The 22,979-nt window shown below is 37.3% G+C and overlaps 1 protein-coding gene across 4 annotated transcripts in view; it reads left to right on the top strand.

Annotated features, from left to right (window-relative positions):
- The window catches only part of STX17 (syntaxin 17), an 83,526-nt gene that overhangs the window by 41,182 nt on the left and 19,365 nt on the right, over positions 1 to 22,979 (top strand). For all 4 annotated transcript variants that reach the window (XM_082842259.1, XM_082842260.1, XM_082842261.1 and 1 more), the window contains 3 exons: positions 11,919 to 12,144; positions 19,456 to 19,571; positions 19,650 to 19,700. In XM_082842259.1, coding sequence (XP_082698385.1) covers positions 11,919 to 12,144; positions 19,456 to 19,571; positions 19,650 to 19,700 — 393 coding nt within the window. The remainder of the gene's footprint in view (positions 1 to 11,918; positions 12,145 to 19,455; positions 19,572 to 19,649; positions 19,701 to 22,979) is intronic.

The following is a 22,979-nucleotide window of genomic DNA, read 5'->3' as shown; positions in this document are numbered from 1 at the left end:
ATTGTACACAGTGCTGCAATGAATATTGCGGTGCATGTATCCTTTCAGATCATGTTTTTCTCTGGATATATGCCCAGGAGTGGGATTGCAGGGTCATATGGTAGCTCTATTTTTAGTTTTTCTTCTTTTTTTTTTTAACATCTTTATTGGGGTATAATTGTTTTACAATGGTGTGTTAGTTTCTGCTTTATAACAAAGTGAATCAGTTATACATATACATATGTTCCCATATGTCTTCCCTCTTGCGTCTCCCTCCCTCCCACCCTCCCTGTCCCACCCCTCCAGGCTGTCACAAAGCACCGAGCCACTATCCCTGTGCCATGCGGCTGCTTCCCACTAGCTATCTACCTTACTACATTTGTTAGTGTGTATATGTCCATGACTCTCTCTCGCCCTGTCACAGCTCACCCTTCCCCCTCCCCATAACCTCAAGTCCGTTCTCTAGTAGGTCTGCGTCTTTATTCCTGCCTTACTCCTAGGTTCTTCATGACATTTTTTTTCTTAAATTCCATATATATGTGTTAGCATACGGTATTTGTCTTTTTCTTTCTGACTTACTTCACTCTGTAGGACAGACTCTAGGTCTATCCACCTCATTACAAATAGCTCAATTTCGTTTCTTTTTATGGCTGAGTAATATTCCATTGTATATATGTGCCACATCTTCTTTATCCATTCATCTGATGATGGGCACTTAGGTTGTTTCCATCTCCGGGCTATTGTAAATAGAGCTGCAGTGAACATTTTGGTGCATGACTCTTTTTGAATTTTGGTTTTCTCAGGGTATATGCCCAGTAGTGGGATTGCTGGGTCATATGGAGGTTCTATTTGTAGTTTTTTAAGGAACCTCCATACTGTTCTCCATAGTGGCTGAACCAATTCACATTCCCACCAGCAGTGCAAGAGTGTTCCCTTTTCTCCACACCCTCTCCAGCATTTTTTGTTTCTAGATTTTTTGATGATGGCCATTCTGACTGGTGTGAGATGATAACTCATTGTAGTTTTGATTTGCATTTCTCTAATGATTAATGATGTTGAGCATTCTTTCATGTGTTTGTTGGCAGTCTGTATATCTTCTTTGGAGAAATGTCTATTTAGGTCTTCTGCCCATTTTTGGATTGGGTTGTTTGTTTTTTTGTTATTGAGCTGCATGAGCTGCTTGTAAATTTTGGAGATTAATCCTTTGTCGGTTGCTTCATTTGCAAATATTTTCTCCCATTCTGAGGGTTGTCTTTTGGTCTTGTTTATGGTTTCCTTTGCTGTGCAAAACCTTTTAAGTTTCATTAGGTCCCATTTGTTTATTTTTGTTTTTATTTCCATTACTCTAGGAGGTGGGTCAGAAAGGATCTTGCTGTGATTTATGTCATAGCGTGTTCTGCCTATGTTTTCCTGTAAGAGTTTGATAGTTTCTGGCCTTACATTTAGGTCTTTAATCCATTTTGAGCTTATTTTTGTGTATGGTGTTAGGGAGTGATCTAATCTCATACTTTTACATGTACCTGTCCAGTTTTCCCAACACCACTTATTGAAGAGGCTGTCCTTTCTCCACTGTACATTCCTGCCACCTTTATCAAAGAATAAGGTGTCCATATGTGCGTGGGTTTATCTCTGGGCTTTCTATCCTGTTCCATTGATCTATCTTTCTGTTTTTGTGTCAGTACCATACTGTCTTGATTACTGTAGCTTTGTAGTATAGTCTGAAGTCAGGGAGCCTGATTCCTCCAGCTCCTTTTTTCGTTCTCAGGATTGCTTTGGCTATTCGGGGTCCTTTGTGTTTCCATACAAATTGCGAAATTTTTTGTTCTAGTTCTGTGAAAAATGCCAGTGGTAGTTTGATAGGGATTGCATTGAATCTATAGATTGCTTTGGGTAGTAGAGTCATTTTCACAATGTTGATTCTTCCAATCCAAGAACATGGTATATCTCTCCATTTATTTGTATCATCTTTAATTTCTTTCATCAGTTTCTTATAATTTTCTGCATATAGGTCTTTTGTCTCCTTAGGTAGGTTTATTCCTAGATATTTTATTCTTTTTGTTGCCGTGGTAAATGGGAGTGTTTTCTTGATTTCACTTTCAGATTTTTCATCCTTAGTGTATAGGAATGCCAGAGATTTCTGTGCATTAATTTTGTATCCTGCTACTTTACGAAATTCACCTGTTAGTACTAGTAGTTTTGTGGTAGCATCTTTAGGATTCTCTATGTATAGTATCATGTCATCTGCAAACAGTGACAGCTTTACTTCTTTTCTGATTTGGATTCCTTTTATTTCCTTTTCTTCTCTGATTGCTGTGGCTAATACTTCCAAAACTATGTTGAATAAGAGTGGTGAAAGTGGGCAACCTTGTCTTGTTCCTGATCGTAGTGGAAATGCTTTCAGTTTTTCACCATTGAGGACGATGTTGGCTGGGGGTTTGTCACATATAGCCTTTATTATGTTGAGGAAAGTTCCCTCTATGCCTACTTTCTGCAGGGTTGTTATCATAAATGGGTGTTGAATTTTGTCGAAAGCTTTCACTGCATCTATTGAGATGATCAAATGGCTTTTCTCCTTCAGTTTGTTAATATGGTTTAATCACATTGATAGATTTGCGTATATTGAAGAATCCTTGCATTCCTGGAATAAACCCCACTTGATCATGGTGTACGATCCTTTTAATGTGCTGTTGGATTCTGTTTGCTAGTATTTTGTTGAGGATTTTTGCATCTACGTTCATCAGTGATATGGCCTGTAGTTTTCTTTCTTTGTGACATCCTTGTTGATTTTGGAATCAGAGTGATGGTGGCCTTGTAGAAAGAGTTTGGAAGTGTTCCTCCCTCTGCTATATTCTGGAAGAGTTTGAGAAGGATAGGTGTTAGCTCTTCTCTAAATGTTTGATAGAATTCGCCTGTGAAGCCATCTGGTCCTGGGCTTTTGTATGTTGGAAGATTTTTAATCACAGTTTCAATTTGAGTGCTTGTGATTGGTCTGTTCATATTTTCTATTTCTTCCTGATTCAGTTTTGGCAGGTTGTGCATTTCTAAGAATTTGTCAATTTCTTCCACGTTGTCCATTTTATTGGCATAGAGTTGCTTGTAGTAATCTCTCATGATATTTTGTATTTCTGCAGTGTCAGTTGTTACGTCTCCTTTTTCATTTCTAATTCTATTGATTTGAGTCTTCTCCCATTTTTTCTTGATGAGTCTGGCTAATGGTTTCTCAGTTTTGTTTATCTTCTCAAAGAACTAGCTTTTAGTTTTATTGATCTTTGCTATAGTTTCCTTCATTTCTTTTTCGTTTATTTCTGATCTGATTTTTATGATTTCTTTCCTTCTGCTAACTTTGGGTTTTTTTTGTTCTTTCTCTAATTGCTTTAGGTGCAAGGTTAGGTTGTTTATTCTAGATGTTTCCTGTTTCTTAAGGTAGGATTGTATTGCTATATACTTCTCTCTTAGAACTGCTTTTGCTGCATCCCATAGATTTTGAGTCGTCGTGTCTCCATTGTCATTTGTTTCTACGTATTTTTTATTTCCTCTTTGATTTCTTCAGTGATCACTTCGTTATTAAGTAGTGTATTGTTTAGCCTCCATGTGTTTGTATTTTTTACAGGTCTTTTCCTGTAATTGATATCTAGTCTCATAGCGTTGTGCTTGGAAAAGATACTTGATACAATTTCAATTTTCTTATATTTACCAAGGCTTGCTTTGTGACGCAAGGTATGATCTATCCTGGAGAATGTTCCATGAGCACTTGAGAAAAATGTGTATTCTGTTGTTTTTGGATGGAATGTCCTATAAATATCAATTAAGTCCATCTTGTTTAATGTATCATTTAAAGCCTGTGTTTCCTTATTTATTTTCATTTTGGATGATCTGTCCATGGGTGAAAGAGGGGTGTTAAAATTCCCTACTATGTATGTGTTACTGTCGATTTCCCCTTTTATGGCTGTTAGTATTTGCCTTATGTATTGAGGTGCTCCTATGTTGGGTGCATAAATATTTACAATTGTTATATCTTCTTCTTTGATCGATCCCTTGATCATTATGTAGTGTCCTTCTTTGTCTCTTCTAATAGTCTTTATTTTAAAGTCTATTTTGTCTCATATGAGAATTGCTAGTCCAGCTTTCTTTTGGTTTCCATTTGCATGAAATATCTTTTTCCATCCCCTTACTTTCAGTCTGTATGTATCTCTAGGTCTGAAGTGGGTCTCTTGTAGACAGCAAATATATGGGTTTTGTTTTTGTATCCATTCAGCCAATCTGTGTCTTTTGGTGGGAGCATTTAGTCCATTTACATTTAAGGTAATTATTGATATGTATATTCCTATTACCATTTTCTTAATTGTTTTGGGTTTGTTATTGTAGGTGTTTTCCTTCTCTTGTGTTTCTTGCCTAGAGAAGTTCCTTTAGCAGTTGCTGTAAAGCTGGTTTGGTGGTGCTGAACTCTGTCAGCTTTTGCTTGTCTATAAAGTTTTAACTTCTCCATCAAATTTGAGATCCTTGCTGGGTAGAGTAATCTTGGTTGCAGGTTTTCCTCCTTCATCACTTTAAATATGTCCTGCCAGTCCCTTCTGGCTTGCAGAGTTTCTGCTGAAAGGTCAGCTGTTAACCTTATGGGGATTCCCTTGTGTGTTATTTGTTGTTTTTCCCTTGCTGCTTTTAATATGTTTTCTTTGTATTTAATTTTTGATAGTTTGATTAATATGTGTCTTGGCATGTTTCTCCTTGGATTTATCCTGTTTGGGACTCTCTGTGCTCTCTGGACTTGATTAACTATTTCCTTTCCCATATTAGGGAAGTTTTCAACTATAATCCCTTCAAATATTTTCTCAGTCGCTTTCTTTTTCTCTTCTTCTTCTGGAACCCCTATAAGTCAAACGTTGGTGCGTTTAATGTTGTCCCAGAGGTCTCCGAGACTGTCCTCAGTTCTTTTCATTCTTTTTTCCTTATTCTGCTTTGCAGTAGTTATTTCCACTATTTTATCTTCCAGGTCACTTATCCGTTCTTCTGCCTCAGTTATTCTGCTATTGATCCCATCTAGAGTATTTTTAATTTCATTTATTGTGTTGTTCATCGTTGTTTGTTTCATCTTTAGTTCTTGTAGGTCCTTGTTAAATGTTTCTTGCCTTTTTCCTATTCTATTTCCAAGATACTGGATCATCTTTACTATCATTATTCTGAATTCTTTTTCAGGTAGACTGCCTATTTCCTCTTCATTTATTAGGTCTGGTGGGTTTTTATCTTGCTCCTTCATCTCCTGTGTGTTTTTCTGTCTTCTCATTTTGCTTATCTTACTGTGTTTGGGGTCTCCTTTTTGCAGGCTGCAGGTTCGTAGTTCCTGTGGTTTGTGTTGTCTGTCCCCAGTGGCTAAACTTGATTCAGTGGGTTGTGTAGGCTTCCTGGTGGAGGGGACTAGTGCCTGTGTTCTGGTGGATGAGGCTGGATCTTGTCTTTCTGGTGGGCAGATCCACGTCTGGTGGTGTGTTTTGGGGTGTCTGTGGCCTTATTATGATTTTAGGCAGCCTTTCTGCTAATGGGTGGGGGTGTGTTCCTGTCTTGCTAGTTGTTTGCCATAGGATGTCCAGCACTGTAGCTTGCTGGTCGTTGAGTGAAGCTGGGTGCTGGTGTTGAGATGGAGTTCTCTGGGAGATTTTCGCCGTTTGATATTATGTGGAGCTGGGAGGTCTCTTGTGGACCAGTGTCCTGAAGTTGGCTCTCCCACCTCAGAGGCACAGCACTGACTCCTGGCTGCAGCACCAAAAGCCTTTCATTCACACGGCTCAGAATAAAAGGGAGATAAAGTAGAAAGAAAGAATTAGTAGAAGAAAGAAAGAAAGAAAAAGAAAAGGGAGGGAGGAAGGAAGGAGGGAAGGAGAAAAAGAAGATAAAGTGAAATAAAATAAAGTAAGATAAAATATAATAAAGTTTTTTAAATAAAATAATTTTTAAGAGAAGAAAAAGGGAAAAAAAGTTAAAAAAAAAAAACGGACGAGTAGAACCCTAGGATAAATGGTGGAAGCAAAGCTTCCAGACAAAATCTCACATAGAAGCATACACATACACACAAAAAGAGGAAAAGGGGAAAAAATCATAAATCTTGCTCTCGAAGTCCACCTCGTCAATTTGGGATGATTCGTTGTCTAAAGGAGGGAAGGAGGGAAAGAAAGAAAGAAAGAAAAGTAAAATAAAATAGAAGTTATTAAAATAAAAAATAATTATTAAGAAAATAATTTAAAAAAAACGGACAGATAGAACCCTATTATAAATGGTGGAAGCAAAGCTATACAGACAAAATCTCACACAGAAACATACACACTCACAAAAAGAGGAAATGGGGAAAAAATCATAAATCTTCCTTTCAGAGTCCACCTCCTTAATTTCGGATGATTCGTTGTCTATTCATGTATTCCACAGATGCAGGGTACATCAAGTTGATTGTGGAGCTTTAATCCGCTGCTCCTGAGGCTGCTGGGAGAGATTTCCCTTTCTCTTCTTTGTTCTCACAGCTCCCAGGGGCTCAGCTTTGGATTTGGCCCCACCTCTGCGTGTAGGTCGCCGGAGGGCGTCTGTTCTTCACTCAGACAGGGCAGGGTTAAAGGAGCCGCTGATTCGGGGGCTCTGGCTCACTCAGGCCGGGGGGGAGGGAGGGGCACGGTGTGCGGGGCGAGCCTGCGGTGGCAGTCAGGCGTGACATTGCACCAGCCTGAGGCCCGCCGTGCGTTCTTCTGGGGGAGTTGTCCCTGGATCCCAGGACCCTGGCAGTGGCGGGCTGCACAGGCTCCCCGGAAGCGGGTTGTGGATAGTGACCTGTGCTCGCACACAGCCTTCTTGGTGGCGGCAGCAGCAGCCTTAGCGTCCCATGCCCATCATTGGGATCCGCGCTTTTAGCCACGGCTTGTGCCCGTCTCTGGAGCTCCTTTAAGCAGCACTCTTAATCCCCTCTCCTCGCGCACCAAGAAACAAAAGAGGGAAGAAAAAGTCTCTTGCTTCTTTGGCAGGTACAGACCTTTCTCCGGACTCCCTCCCGGCTAGCCGCGGCGCACCAACCCCCTGCAGGCTGTGCTCACGCCGCCAACCCCAGTCCTCTCGCGTTGCTCCGACCGAAGCCGAGCCTGAACTCCCAGCCCCGCCCACCCCGGCGGGTGAGCAGACAAGCCTCTCGGGCTGGTGAGTGCCGGTCGGCACCGATCCTTTGTGCGGGAAACTCTCCGCTTTGCCCTCCGTACCCCGGTTGCTGTGCTCTCCTTCGCGGCTCGAAGCTTTCCTCCTCCGCCACCCGCAGTCTCCGCCCGCAAAGGGGCTTCCTAGTGTGTGGAAACCTTCCCTCCTTCGCAGCTTCCTCCCACTGGTGCAGGTCCCTTCCCTTTCCTTTTGTCTCTGTTTATTCCTTTTTCTTTTGCCCTACCCAGGTGCGTGGGGGGGGGTTCTTGCCTTTTGGGAGGTCTGAGGTCTTCTGGCAGCGTTCAGTAGGTGTTCTGTAGGAGTTGTTCCACGTGTAGATGTATTTTTGGTGTACCTGTGGAGAGGAAGGTGATCTCCGCATCTTACTCTTCCGCCATCTTCCCCAGCAATCTTCGCATGTATCTTTTCAAATTAATGTTTTTCGATTTTTTTGGATATATATCCAGGAGTGGAATTGCTGGGTCATATGGTAGTTCTATTTTTATTTTTTTAAGAAACCTCCATACTGTTTTTCACAGTGACTGTACCAAATTACATTACCACCAACAGTGTACAAAGATTGTGTACTGTATTTTTAAATGATATTCATTCTTTTCTACAATCTATATTTTGCCTTTTATGGTTTCCAGTTATCTCCTGAATTTTCAAGCTTGATACTTATATCTTGGGACAAAATAACCATAGTTTTATAAGTTACATTTGCTAATTCCCCTATTAGATGTCCCTTTGGATGTTTCAGTTGTCTGTTGTTTCTGCTGTTTCTTCATTATGTTGTGTATGTCCTCATGTGCTTGATTGTCTTTGATTGGTGGACATTATATTTGAAAAATTATTTATGGAAGTTATTGATAGCTAGATGTGACGTTATTTTCCTCCAGAGAGGATGTTCATTTGCTTCTTCTAAGCCTCTGGGGTACTAACTTCCAAGATTATCTTTATACTATTTCAGAGATAAAGATTTATGTTAGCTACACAAAAGACAGGAAACCAAACTGCAGTTCCTGCAAGGGCTGATTTATTTCAGGATCACCTGTGCTCCTAGGGTGCAATTCTTTTAAGATTCCAACCCAAGGTACCATAGTGCTTATCCGTAGCAGGTCCTGGCATTGGATATTTTACCCTGAGATTTGTGAGGCTGTCAAGGACTCTGGTAATCAGATACCCTCAAGCAAATGTGACCTAAATTCAGGACTCATGTCTCTGGATTTCCATCTTTGCCCAATTCTTGGCCTACAAATTTCTCGCTATCTTGTTTGCTTTTTTTTTTTTAATAATAGTGTTTATTTATTTTTACTTGTTGACAGTTTGCTTTATTTATTTATTTATGGCTGTATTGGGTCTTCGTTTCCGTGCGAGGGCTTTCTCTAGTTGTGGCAAGCGGGGGCCACTCACTATCGCGGCCTCTCGTTGCGGAGCACAGGCTCCAGATGCGCAGGCTCAGTAATTGTGGCTTACGGGCCCAGTTGCTCCGTGGCATGTGGGATCTTCCCAGACCAGGGCTCGAACCCGTGTCCCCTGCATTGGCAGGCAGACTCTCAACCACTGCGCCACCAGGGAAGCCCTTGTTTGCTTTTTTGATGCTTTTGAATTTATTTTTCTTTTGGTTTGTTTTGTGATTTATGTTGCTTTCATCTTTTTAAGTAGTCATTGATGGGAGGGTTATTATAATTATCCAGCCTGCTATAGCCAGAAGCAGAAACACCTACTTTATATTCTTCACATATTAACTTTAGAGAGACTCTGTAGCTATATAGTAGCTGTCCAATATAGTAGCCCTTAGCCACATATAATTGTTGAGCACTTAAAATGTGGCTAGTTTGAATTGAGATGTGCTGTGAATGTAATATATATGCCAAATTTCTAAGACTGACTACAAATAAAATCATGTAAAATATTTCATTAATAATTTTTATATTGATTACATGTTGAAATGATAATGTTTTGGATGCATTGGGTTAAATAAAATATATTAAAACTAATCTCTTCCTTTTTACTTTTTTAATGTGACTGTTAGAAAATTTAAAATTACATAGTGTATGGCTTGCATTTATAGTTTGTATTGTATTTCTTTTGGATAGTATAGCTATATAGTAAAGTTGTTGAGAGCACATGCTCTATAGCCTGAATTTGATTCCTGGCTTTACTTTTTACTAGAAGTGTAATCCTGGGATATTTTCTTAATTTGCTTTTAATTTTCTCTTCTGTAGAATGAGAATAACAATAATATCTATTTCAAAAATAAATTGTGAAGGTAAAACAAGATAAAGAAGGTAAAGCACTTAGCATAATGGACAACTTACAGTAGTGTTGATACAAATTTAGCCATTATTTGTGTTTTTGTTATTATAGTATCAGATTTTATAGTTAAATGGGTATTTCCTTTCTCTCCCTTAACATTTTTCCCTTCACCCATAGTAATAAAGGGTTCTTAAAGCTAGACACTGTAATTTGACTGGGGATGTAACATATGTACAGATTCTATAAGAGGGGAAGAATATGTCAGAGGCAAATGCTCATTAGCTGCAGAAACTTCTTAATGCTTCTCCAAAGTAACATCGCCTAAAATACCTCTATGAAGTATGTAGCAAGTACATAACCAAGTTATAACTGTATTCCAGAAAGGAATCACACAGCCAAGAGGTGTGTAGGAGACAATATTTTTCCAGGACTTGAGAACTGGACTCTAGTCCTAATTCTGCCACTGTGTTCAGCTGGACTCTAGTTTGCATATTGTAAAATTGTGAAGTTGAATTAAATGATCACATAAGCCCCTTAGGGTTCCATGAATTTTACATCTAAAATGCTTATGTATCACATATTTTTAATTCACAGTCCAATTATCTTTAGGTTTTCCAGCTCACATGGGGATGATAAGAGTGGACATAAAGTTAAATGAAGCATAGAGTCATGATAGGATAGAGGTACAACTTTTTGATTCACCCACAATATCTTACAAGATGCTCTAGGTGGTAGCTAAACTACTTTTTTTTTCAGAGTTAGCTTTAATTTTAGTAGAATACAATAGATACTTTAGATTGTATTAAGGTACCGTATAGCTAGGAATTATGGTTATAGTTTAATAGAAAGGTTGCTGGACTTGTAAGAATACCTGGGTTTTAACCTGAGTTTTGCTGCTAGATAATTAAGTAAATCCTGAAAAAATTTTGTTTTGATTTCTCTATGTGTAATAATGTGGAATGTAATAATATGGACTACATCACCTCACTCAAAGTAGGCATTTGAAAAATTTAAGAAATCAGTACTTTTTGTTCTGTCTCCTGTACAGGATTTGCATTAGTGTCTGTGAAAGTACATTAGGGGAAAAGAATTTAAAATATTATATGACTAGAGATCTATAATTTTAAATAAGCATCATATATAGATCATTCTTACAAGTTCTGTTTAATTGTAAAAGAAGAATTGGTTTTTATGTTTTTCAAAGTCTAGACCACTGAAAAAGATGAAAAGCTCCTCAGTTTATTTTATGAAGCTAGCACAAACTTAAACCTGTTAGAATAAGTTTAAACCTAGTGAAGATAGTATAGACACACACACTGTTCATGTGTGCATCCATGCACACACACACACACACATTCACATACTCATACAGATGTACTAAAATTCCAAATAAAATATTAGCAAATTGAATCCCACAGTATATTAAAAAATTGTATATATTGACCAAGGAGGGTCTATCTAGGAAATATTAAAATGGCCCTATACCATGAAATTTGCCCATAATTTATTATATCAACATTAGAGAAAAATTTATAAATTATGGCAATAGGTGATTTTTAACAGCAGAGAAGATCGTTTCATAAAAATCTAGCAACTTCAGAGAGCAATTCAAAGTAAAACAACAGTGAGATAACATGTAGTACTGGCAGTATATGGGGAAATGGGAACTCAGACTTTAGTGGTAGTGTGAGTTGTTAAGCCTTTTGAGGAAGAACTGATAATAGCTACTGAAATAAAGATACATATTATCCTTTGAGTGAGTAACTTTGGGGAATCATTCCTACAAAATGTAGTATAATAGTATATGCTAGAACACTAATATATACTGTTACCATATATTAGGGTTTATAGTCTAGTACATTTGTTTCATAGTTTGTAATAACTAAAAACTGGAAACAACATGAATGACTTTAATCACTGGAGGAGTGATCGAATAAATTATATTACATCAGTACTATGGAATATGGTACAGTCATTGACCAGGAGGGATATCCATTACGATATTGTTAAGTTGGGGTGTGGAAGTTTGTCAATTGTAGATTATTGTGCATAATGTAATTTGTTTTTTATAAAAAGAAAAGCTGTATATGCTAATGTTTGTATGAGCAATAAGTATGTGAAAGGACTGAGTTAAGAGAAGTGGTAGGATTGGTGAAGTGGGGAAAACTAACACAACATTGTTAATCAGCTATACTCCAATATAAAATAAAAAGTCATTAAGTTTTTCTTGATGTGTTTCTGCAGTGTTTCATTTGTTATGAAGAGCATTTGTTACCTTTGTAATAATCACATTTAATGAAGGAAAAAATGCTAAATAAATTCAGAGTATGAGGATGTGAGTTCTAAAGAAGCTGGATTTGGCCAGAGACATGAAAAAACAGAAAAGTATTAATACATACTGTCTGTTGTAAAGAATACTTCTGATTTCCATTGAAAGCCATTATCACAAATTACCTCTGAAAATAAAGATATTTTATATTAAGAGATGGTGGCTTTAAAGATTTTTTTTTCTTTTACAGCAACTCCGCTCCAATATCCGAGAAATGGAAAAGCTTTGTTTGAAAGTCCAAAAGGATGACCTTGGACTTCTGAAGAGAATGATAGATCCTGTTAAAGAAGAAGCAGCAGCAGCAACAGCAGAATTTCTTCAACTCCATCTGGAATCTGTAGAAGAACTTAAGAAACAATTTAATGATGAAGAAACTTTATTACAGCCTTCTTTGACCAGATCCATGACTGTTGGTGGTAATGTACTAAGTCTTATTCTTGATCATAGTATAGTAATGGAGTTAATTAAGTTTACCTCCTTGTATTGATATTGCAGATTATATATAAATCTCCAGGGATCACCTTCTAGTCCAGTATGCTGAATTCTTGGACCCTGAGTGTGCTTGGAATTGCATATCCTAAAAGTTTTACAGGGTAAAAAAATTGAGGCTATGCTGTATAGTGAGGAACTTAAAGGCTTCAAGTACCTATTTATGCATATATTAAAAATAAATTTTAAAATATTTCCTAAGGAGAATGTCATCCTTGTCTGCAGAGTACTCCTCCCTCATCTCCAGGTGCGGGGGTGGCCTAGGCAGGCATGCTTCTTTCTTAGGCATTCTGGTTTTCAGAGGGCATGTTAGATCTGTCTCCCAGAAAAGTCTGCATTGGGGGTCATGCCATTAACTTTTATGAAGTGATACTCTAAGAAAGAGGCCAATGAAACTTGTCATGATAACTCTTCTAAGGATGTAATTGATAATTGTTGATTGCATTGTGTAATGTCTGTGTAAGGAACCCTGAAAAAAATTCTTTGTTTAATAGGTAGTAGTACTTCAAAGCAATTAATCCTTTTTTTTTTTTTTTTTTTTTTTTTTGTGGTACACAGGCCTCTCACAGTTGTGGCCTCTCCCATTGCAGAGCACAGGCTCCGGACGCGCAGGCTCAGCGGCCATGGCTCATGGGCCCAGCCGCTCCGCGGCATGTGGGATCTTCCCGGACCGGGGCATGAACCCGTGTCCCCTGCATCGGCAGGTGGACTCCCAACCACCGTGCCACCAGGGAAGCCCCAATTAATCTTTTTTATTCTTCTGGGTATTGAATGGCATCACTAATAAGATTTCTCTACTTGAATTGTTTACTGGAACACTTAAATCTAAATTTTTTAATTTGCAAAAGCCCAAATTTTGAACTTTCCTGGCTTTGTTTTATAATTGCTGTCCTTGTATTTCCATTTTTGTTTTAGAGTTTCTCTTTTTAATTTATGCCATCTTATTACAGTTTATATATGTTCTAAGCCACCTTAAAACTTTATGGAAAGGGTGCGGTATAAATAAATTACAAATTAGAATACAATCTGAGAGATGTTACAGCTGACCCGTTTTCCTCTTTTTATTTACCTAGGAGTTAGGAGGTTCCTGTATCACTCCCTGTCTCCAAAACCAGATTATTTTTAACGCTGTATTTTCAGTGCTAATGATCCAGTTTTACGGGGAAATTTTTTTTTAAAATAGCAGAAACATTTAGGCCATCATCCAGAGTTTCTGGGTAATCTTGCTTTTATTGCCTCCTTAGTACCTAAGCACATAATACATAGTACTTGGCACATAGTGGATTATTAATAAATGTTTTAGAAATCTGAATGAATAAACATCTTTTTAGAGACAATTTTATAATTTCAGATGTGCTCTAATCACTTCACTCTGTCGATAACCACTACCTAGCAACACTGCCTAAAGTGTTGTTCTGGGGAGAAGGAAATGTTAGCACTCAACCTTGGTCGAAGAGTGTTTGGGAAGAATGCTTTTTGATAGTTTGTAGTTACTGTTTACATCATCTTGTTCATATGTAATTATCACCTCCATAATGATGTAGCTGAATGTTGTTCTTACCATGTAGTGCAAACCTATACTTTATGTTTGTGTATAGAGAAACTGGGCCTTATAAGTTCCATGAGATTAAGGAGTCATCTTATCTACCAGACATTGTGACAGTTGTGATGACAGTAATAACACTGATAATGTTGGATTTTCTTGTAAGAGTCACTGGCATCAGTCTCTTCTGCTATTTAGGTTTTTTGTTGTTTTGTTTTTTTGTTTTTTTTTTGCGGTACGCGGGCCTCTCACTGTTGTGGCCTCTCCCGTTGTGGAGCACAGGCTCTGGACGCACAGGCTCAGCGGCCATGGCTCACGGGTCTAGCCGCTCCGCGGCATGTGGGATCTTCCCAGACCGGAGCACGAACCCGTGTCCCCTGCATCAGCAGGCGGACTCTCAACCACTGCACCACCAGGGAAGCCCTGCTATTTAGTTTTGAATCGCTATCACCAGCAATTCCTTAGCAAACAAAACTTTTGAGTTCTATTTAAGAATTCTAGCTTTAATTTGCATTTTAGTATTGCATTGTTTGTGTTTCTACCAGTAGGATTGTTTGGGCTCAACAAGTTTGGGTTTATATGTCATCAGAGGAATTGGGTCATTATTAGAAAAAGGTGGTTTACCCAGTTTGCTGGCAATTAACTTTCTCTGTAGGGAGCTGACTGGTGTTAAAAAAAAAATGTTGGCAAAATTTGAGGAAGCATGTGTACGGAGGAAGTGAAGAAGATTGGGGCAGAGCCAGAGGATAAGGGAGAAGAAATAGGTGAAATTTGTTTTCCAACTCTGTTGGTTCTCAAACTTCTCAATTCATGGAATACCAAATTAGCTAAAGAACTAATCACTTGCCACTGAGAGAAACTACAAAATTAACTCTCTGCATCTAGTGCTGATTTAATTGAAACAGTCATTCTATTTATAAAATCAGATACCTAAATTATACCTAAAACAGTGTGTATAGTTTCAAATTCTGAACTGTCTGCTGGTCAGATTGTGCTTTGACTTTGAATCCATTGCCAACATTAGCAGTTAAAATTAACTGTCTCACCCAATGCCTGAGTATTTCACCAAATGTGAAGTTTCTACTAGGTTGTGTTAAATCCATAAATATTATTAACAAGTAATTGAGAGGGTGGGAAAGAAGAATAACGAAAAGAGAGCAACTAATACATAAGACTTTAATAGTGGGGTAAGAACTGGGTTTGCTCCATGTGTGGTCTTCTTCTAGCTGTAGACTCTTTTCTGTCATTCTACATGTTTTTATACTGTGCTCTCTGTTTTTTTCTTATTTTTGCTTTAGGTACTCATAATAGTAATGACAGCCTATACAGAAAATATATGTTTGATTTGCACAGAAATTAAGTGCCTTAAAATACTTTTTCCTTTAAAAATTCAATCTGATTATAAATAAATTGGTTGGAAACATCAAGATTCAGGAGCAATGTTGCCACATTTCCATGACTGAGATCAAAATACAAAAATAGTTTTTCATTTACAGATAGAAATAACAAGTAGAATAGAATGTTTTATGTTCTCTGGAGAATGAAAGAAGCTTATTAAGTTTAGGGGGAAGCTGTGATGATTTTGCTGTTTCTTTTGGCCAGATTCTGAGAGTTCCTAAAGCAAATCTTCTCTGCCGATCTTGCCTGATCTGAGAAACTCCCTTCTTTCTCTCCTGTGTGTCTAGTTCATTTTTAGCATATTGCCTCCCACCAAGAGAAGTGATGAGCCTACACATTTGTTTTGTATTTAGAAAGGTGTATTAAGGCATACAGAGCAAACCAGTGCTTCTCTCTATCTTTCTTTCTTACTCCCCATCCAGCACACACACTTCATCAGTGCAATAGAAACAGAATCTTATTACATTTTAAACAAATATTCACAAAAGGAAAGAATCCAACCTTAAAACTGCTGGGAACTTCAGACCAGCATATTGAATTTAATGAAATATTAGATATTATCACAGTACATATATACACTTGTATTGAACAGTTTTGTAAATCACGTAGATGCTTTTGTATATTATTCAGAAGGTGTGTTTTGTATTGGTTTTAATATTCTTAAAAATTCTCCTCTGCAGCTTAGTTAAGCCATGACTTAGAAGTCATCTTATTTCAATGGGTAGGTTTATGTAGATGATCAGTAAAATAATGTCACTATGTTAAAGCTGTTAGAACATGAAAGAATTCAGGAAATGCTTTTGAATTAACTTAGATTTATAATGGAACTTTTTCTAATGTAGTAAAATTTAGTAGAAATTCCTTAAATATGTGTTGTAATTCTTACTAGAGTCATTGCCCTTCGTGATGTATGGAGAAAGGTGGGGGGGGCAGAGAGAGAATATGTTTAGACACAGAGAGAAAGGAGGAGTCTTATGTCCATGTTATTAAGCTTATTTTTCACATGAATTAAAAATATCTTAATGTTTATTTGAGTTTATAGTCAATAATATTTTATAAATAGAATTTGAAAAACACTGGTGAGTGATATGTATAGTCCACGTGCCCTTTGCACTTGCAGTTGTTTGCAAGTGGATGGAACTGAGATTGTTATGTCCTGTAAAACAATAGCAATTTTGACTTCTGTGGACAGGATAAGAACTCTTTAGCCATCTTTCCTGCAGCTATAATCTATCTCTGTGTTTTGCCTCATCATGTCTGTAGCAACTTGTAAAAGTTCAAAGTCAATGGATGATCACTGAGATATAGTGATTTTTAATACAAGCTGGAATAAATGAATTACGGAAGTTGTAGAAATTAAAAGATTCCTTTCTCTATTGTTAGTCACGCCTCGAATTGATTAGTGATGTTCCGAGTTGTAAGTTTACAGCAGGATTTTCCATGGAAGAGAACAGATTTCTTTGTTCTAAGACTCCATTTGAACTAAGATGCATACGCAGTTTGGTTTCAAGTGAAACATAAATGACTTAAACATTTTTTATTTTTTCACTGAGGGAAATCTTTTGTGTTTGCTTCAAATGTCAAACATTTCCCATCCCTTCATTTTTTAGGTCAAGAATTTATGTAATCACGATAATAATAATTATTTTGTTATACATCCTGGCATATTTCATTGGAATCTTCTCTAACAGAACGAAGATTATGCCTTAAAAAAATCTTTTGAGTGTTGTTATGTTTATAAAGTTCTGCTTTACATTTGATCTGTTAATGATAACAGTTATCATTATTCATCATCCTATTAAAGAAGTTGGGAGCTCTTATTACAAAAGCAATATTAAGTAGAAGAAAGATCTTAGAGTAATTAATTACTTTGAGAAGTATTTTTATGTGATAACTTAAGACAGGGTAAATAACTCTTTTAAGCATTTGTAAAAATCAGAGCTTTTAAAATGTTGGATATTTGCTATATGTTGTAATGTAAAACATATTTTGTATTTGAAGTTTTTGCTCTTCCTTTAAGGTAGGGAAATGTACTCATTTCAGTGAAGATTCAAAATTAAAAGAACACTGTCAATTCTAATAAGCCTACAAATTAACTTTTAATCAACTGACTGTGCCCTTCCTAAACAATTCAGATGGGTTTTTTTCCTTAAGAGGTAAAACATTCTCAAATTTTGAAAGTAAAATAGTAATGCAGTTTTATAAAATACCACTTTTATATTGTATGTCTTTTACTTTGTGCTTTGGCAAGACCAGATTGCTGATTTTATATTAAGCTATATTGGTTGTTGGGTTTTTTTTGAGGACCTTTTTCATGCTGGTCTCTCCACCTAGAATTTATATTCCTATCTTCTTAGGCTAGTAGGAAAGATCACCTTTTTTAGTTTGGTGCACACCACACCAAACTAGGTCAGATGCCACCCCCAGCTTGAAACTCCCATAAATACTATATGTATCTATATTTAGCTAGATATCAGTGCACTCTCTTATTGTTTTAGGATTGTCTCTTTGTATGTCTTCTCTGCTAGAATATAAGTTCCTTGAGAGCAGATACTTTGTATTCACTTTTTTTTATCCCTGGTACTCAACACAATACATAATGGGTGCTCAGAAAATATTAAAGTGGTAGGTGTTTTGAGCTTGCAGTAAGGAAGACAAAGGGAAGTAGACCTTCACATCTCTTCTTTCCATTTCCACCGCCACTATCCTAGAGCGCACCATCATCATTTTGCACCAGACACATTGAAAAGCCTCCCAACTGGTTTTTCACTCTTTAAGTTTTCACCTTTCAACTCCATCCTTAATCTGTTGTTCACACTACAGCTGTGGTTACCTTTCTAAATCTGAAATCTGATTATGGCACCCTCAGCTTCCTGTCTCCCACTCCTTTTAAAAGTTCCAGATTGATCTTAAGAGAAAGACAAAACTCTTTAATATAGTTTACAATGCCATAAATGATGTCATCTTAGATTTCCAGCCTCAACCTTTGCTTTCTCTTGTCATAGTCTATGCTTCAGTTATACTGACTCCTTTCAGTTCCCAAACTTATGCAAATATTATTCTCCCTGGCCTGAATACTTTCTCCTTCCCCCTCTACCCTTGCCCCAGTTCAGCTATATAATTTCTGTTCATCCTCAGGCTTCAGCTTCAGAACCTTCCCAGACCACTCTTCCTCCACAAGTCTAGGTTAAATACCTTTCTTTGGTGCTCACATAGCATTCCATGCTTACCCATATCATAGTTCTTATCAGACTATAGTGAGCTTGCCTGTTAACATGTCTATATCACACATTATATAGTAAGTTCCATTAACAATAGTGGCAGTAGCAGTGACAGTAATAGTAACTATTAACCACTTGTTCTTAATAGATAAGCCAGCCACAGTGCAAAATAAATACCACCTCATTTTACAAATGAGGAAAATCAGTCAAAGAGGTGAAATACCTTCCCAAGTCAAAGAGCTAGTAAATAGCCAAACTAGGATTCTAACCCAGATCGTTCTGACTAGGCCCATACCCCTAACCACTATGACTTGGAACTGTTTTGTGATTTACCTTAGCACACTGATTGGCATATAGTAGGCATTTTATAAATATCAGTTTAATGAATGGATTGGTAAAACCAATAGAAGGAAATAAGAAAGACTTGAAAGTGGAGTTTGGAGTATAAATTAATTCATCTTTATAACAGTGTTTAATGAGGAAAGCCTTAATGGGTTGATGACTTTTTAAAATCCAGAAATGACATAGAAGCAGTGGAGGCATGGGCCAGAAAAATTACTCTGAGGAGAAGGGTGGCAATATGTACAAAAAGATACATATGGTAAGAGATGTTAGTTTGATGACAAATTTATTGTTACCAAAAATGACTGATTTTCATTGCTAAAAATACATCACTTCCCTACTTTTAAAATCTTGTGAATCTGATGTTTATTACTAAAATAGCCAAAGAAATGTTAATGATTTAGCAATGAAAAGTGTTAAACATATCTACTGGGTATCTCTTCATAGAACATTGGCCAAATAGAATAGTTCTACTTTGTGCTACTTCCACATCTAGCCCTAGTTATTCAGATTGGGTAAGTTGTATTTGTAGCAATTTTTTTAGATGACTTTGTAGAATAATTAAAGAAAAAATATTTGTTAAGTAACTTGCCCATAGATATATAATCAATTTACTTTTAGCCTGAATTCTGTTAGTAAGCATTTCACATGGTAGTTGTTTTATGGAATTGATTCATTCTACCGTCTTTCTAACAAAGCAGATAAACTCTAAACATGAGGCTGTGTTCATCCAGGAACATTTCACACTACTGAAGATGAAGCTGATCCTCAGAGTATGACTCAGATATATGTGTTGCCTGAAATTCCTCGAGATCAAAATGCTGCAGAATCATGGGAAACGTTAGAAGCGGTATGTTAAAAATGATTTTCCTTTTGGTAGCTGTGAGGCATGAAAGTAAGTAACTTCCTCTTTCTCTTTCTTTTTAAGGACTTAATTGAACTTAGCCAACTGGTCACTGATTTCTCTCTCCTAGTGAATGTAAGTATATAACTGTTTTTGGCTCAGAGATGTTAGATTAATAGGATAAGAGACTTTTATCAATCACTAGGCTTCTGAGCAGAATTTTAATAGAATTTACAATTTTTTTAAATTAAGGATCTTTATTCTTTTTTTTAAAATTCATTAATTTTTTATTTTTGGCTGCGTTGGGTCTTCGTTGCTGCGCGCGGGCTTTCTCTAGTTGCAGCGACCGGGGGCTACTCTTCATTGCGGTGCGCAGGCTTCTCATTGCAGTGGCTTCTCTTGTTGCAGACCATGGGCTCTAGGCACGCGGGCTTCAGCAGTTGTGGCACGTGGGCTCAGTAGTGGTGGTGCACGGGCTTAGTTGCTCTGCAGCATGTGGGATCTTCCCAGACCAGGGCTCGAACCCATGTCCCCTGCATTGGCAGATTCTTAACCACTGTGCCACCAGGGAAGTCCCGAATTTACAATTTTTAAGACTGGCATTGAGCCATGGACAAAAGTCTAACTGTCCTCAAATCCCAGTTCAATTTAAAAAAAAAATTATTAAGCACTTTTTACACAAAAGGTACTTGGTATTGGGGTTCTGACAAGGTTGGATATAGAAATAAATGAAGCCTGCTGTCTGCCTTTAAGGATTTACAGTGGGTGGCCATAAGCTTGGACTCACCCAAAACTGAAATTTCAAGCATTATTGTTAAATGCAAAAATAAGGTGTGAAAAGAAGTATTATTGGCTCCAAGGAGAATTGTTTAATTCCAAGGGAGGGAGCCAGGGATTGTGACATAGAAGCATTAAGGATAGTGTCACAAGATAGGTAGCATTTGCTTGAGCCTTGGAAAATGAGTAAAACTTCCACAGGAGGGAATGAGGGGGTGCATTTGAAGACATCTAAACAAAAACATGGAGTAAAGAAGGGTATAGCCTTTCAGGAATGACAAGAACTACAGTGTAACCAAAGCATAAGATACCATGGGCAAACTAAGCAAGGAGATTGAGATGCCATTGAAGGCCATACCAAAGAATTTGAACTTTACTTTGTAGGTATCAAGGAGCCAGTAGATTTTTGAGCAGATTAGAGTGATGTGATAGCCTGTGCTTCAGAAAGATCACTGTTAGCAGTGTGATTAATAGCCCTAGGGAGGAGGAGATTATAGGTGGAAGGACCTTAGGAATCAATTGCAGGAGTTTAACTGAGAGCATGGCAATACAAGTATAAAGATAAAAAACAGCTGAGAGGTATTTCTGGGGTAGACTTAGTAGGAATTGGAGGAAGATGGAAGAGTCAAAGAAAATAAACATTAAGGCTTTATTCTGCGTAACCGGGTAGCCAGTGATACTATTAACATAGACTAGGGAACATAAAGTAGATTTGGTGGGAAAGATAGAACAGATTTTGTCATTATTTTTATAAGTGATTCTTATTTTTCCTTCCCAGGAATTGTGGGAAGGGGTGTGTGTGTGTGTGTATACGTATGTATATACAGGTGCAAGTCTGTTTCTGCGTATGCTTCTGTCTGGGTTTAGTTCATTGTTCTTGATCAAACCATGATTTAAGGGTTGTACATCTTTGAGTTATGGTTTCCCTGACATCTGGCTTTAAATTAGAAGAAGTTCCTAGATCACACAATCTCAGAATTGTCCTTTTGGAAAGGACTTAGGAGGCCTACTAATCTAATCCTTCTACTCTTGCACCAACTTCTCAAATAGATGATCTTTTGCCTATTTTTGAACAATAACAGTGCAGGGATACAACCATTCCATTTGGAGTCTCTAACTCTTAGAAGTTTTTTCTTATGTAAAGTAAACTCTACCCTTAATAACTTCCCTCTAGTACTTTTGCCCTCTGGAGCCATATCCTGAAAAAGTTTGGTCTTTTTACCATATAAAAGTTTTTCACCACAGCCAACATAATACTCAGCGGTGAAAAGCTGAAAGCCTTCCCACTAAAATCTGGAATAAGACAAGGATGCCCAGACAAGACAAAAATAAAACATATCCAAATTGGAAGAGAAGAGGTAAAATTGTCAGTGTATGCAGATGACATGATACTATGTCGATAGGCATTTAGGTTGCTTCCATGTCTTGGCTATTGTAAATAGTGCTGCTATGAACATTGGGGCGAATGTGTCTTTTCACATTACAGTTTTCTTCAGATACATGCAGAGGTGTGGGATTGCTGGATCATATGGCAACTGTTTTCAGTTTTTTGAGGAACTTCCATGCTGTTTTCTAGAGTGGCTGTACCAATTTACATTCCCACCAGCAGTATAGGAGGGTTCCCTTTTCTACACCCTCTACAGTATTTGATATTTGTAGACCTTTTAATGATGGTCATTCTAACTGGTGTTAGGTGGTACCCCATTGTAATTTTGATTTGCATTTCTCTAATAGCGATATTGAGCATCTTTTCTTGTGCCTATTGGCCATCTGCATGTCTTCTTTGGAGGAATGTGTTTAGGTCATCTGCCCATTTTTGGATTGGATTGTTTGTTTTTTGTTATTGAGTTGTATGAGCTATTTTATATTTTGGAAATTAATCCCTTGTTGCATTGTTTGCAAATACTTTCTCCCAATCCATAGGTTGTATTTTCATTTTTATTTATGGTTTCCTTTGCTGTGCAAAAGCTTATAAGTTTGATTAGGTCTTATTTGTTTATTTTTGCTTTTATTTCAATTGCCTTAGGATACTGACCTAGAAAGAAAACTTTGCCACAATTTATGTCAGAGAATATTTTGTCTGTGTTCTCTTATAGGAGTTTTCAGGGGTCAGTCTTGCATTTAAGTCTTTAAGCCATTTTGAGTTTATTTTTGTGTATGGTGAGAGGATGTGTTCTAACTTCATTGATTTACATGCAGCTGCCCAACTTTCCCAACACCACTTGCTGAAGAAACTGTCTTTTTCCCATTGTATATTCTTGCCTCCTTTGTCGAAGATTTGACTGTAGGTGTGTGGGTTTATTTCGGGGCTCTCTTTTCTGTTGCATTGATCCATATGTCTTTTTTTTGGTGCCAGTACCACACTGTTTTGATTACTGTAGCTTTGTAGTATTGTCTGAAGTCTGGGAAGGTTATGCCTCCTGCTTTGTTCTTTTTCTTCAGGATTGCTTTGGCAATTCTGGGTCTTTTATGATTCCATATAAATTTCAGGATTATTCGTTGTAGGTCTTTGAAAAATGTCATGGGTAATTTGATAAGGATAATATTAAATCTGTAGATTGCCTTGGGTATATGGCCATTTTAACAATATGAATTTCTCCAATTGAAGAACATGGGATATCTTTACATTTCTTTGCA

This window comes from Leucopleurus acutus, assembly GCF_964270905.1.
Source record: "Leucopleurus acutus genome assembly, chromosome: 7".
Lineage (NCBI taxonomy): Eukaryota > Metazoa > Chordata > Mammalia > Artiodactyla > Delphinidae > Leucopleurus > Leucopleurus acutus.
This window is presented reverse-complemented; position numbering and strand designations above follow the sequence as displayed.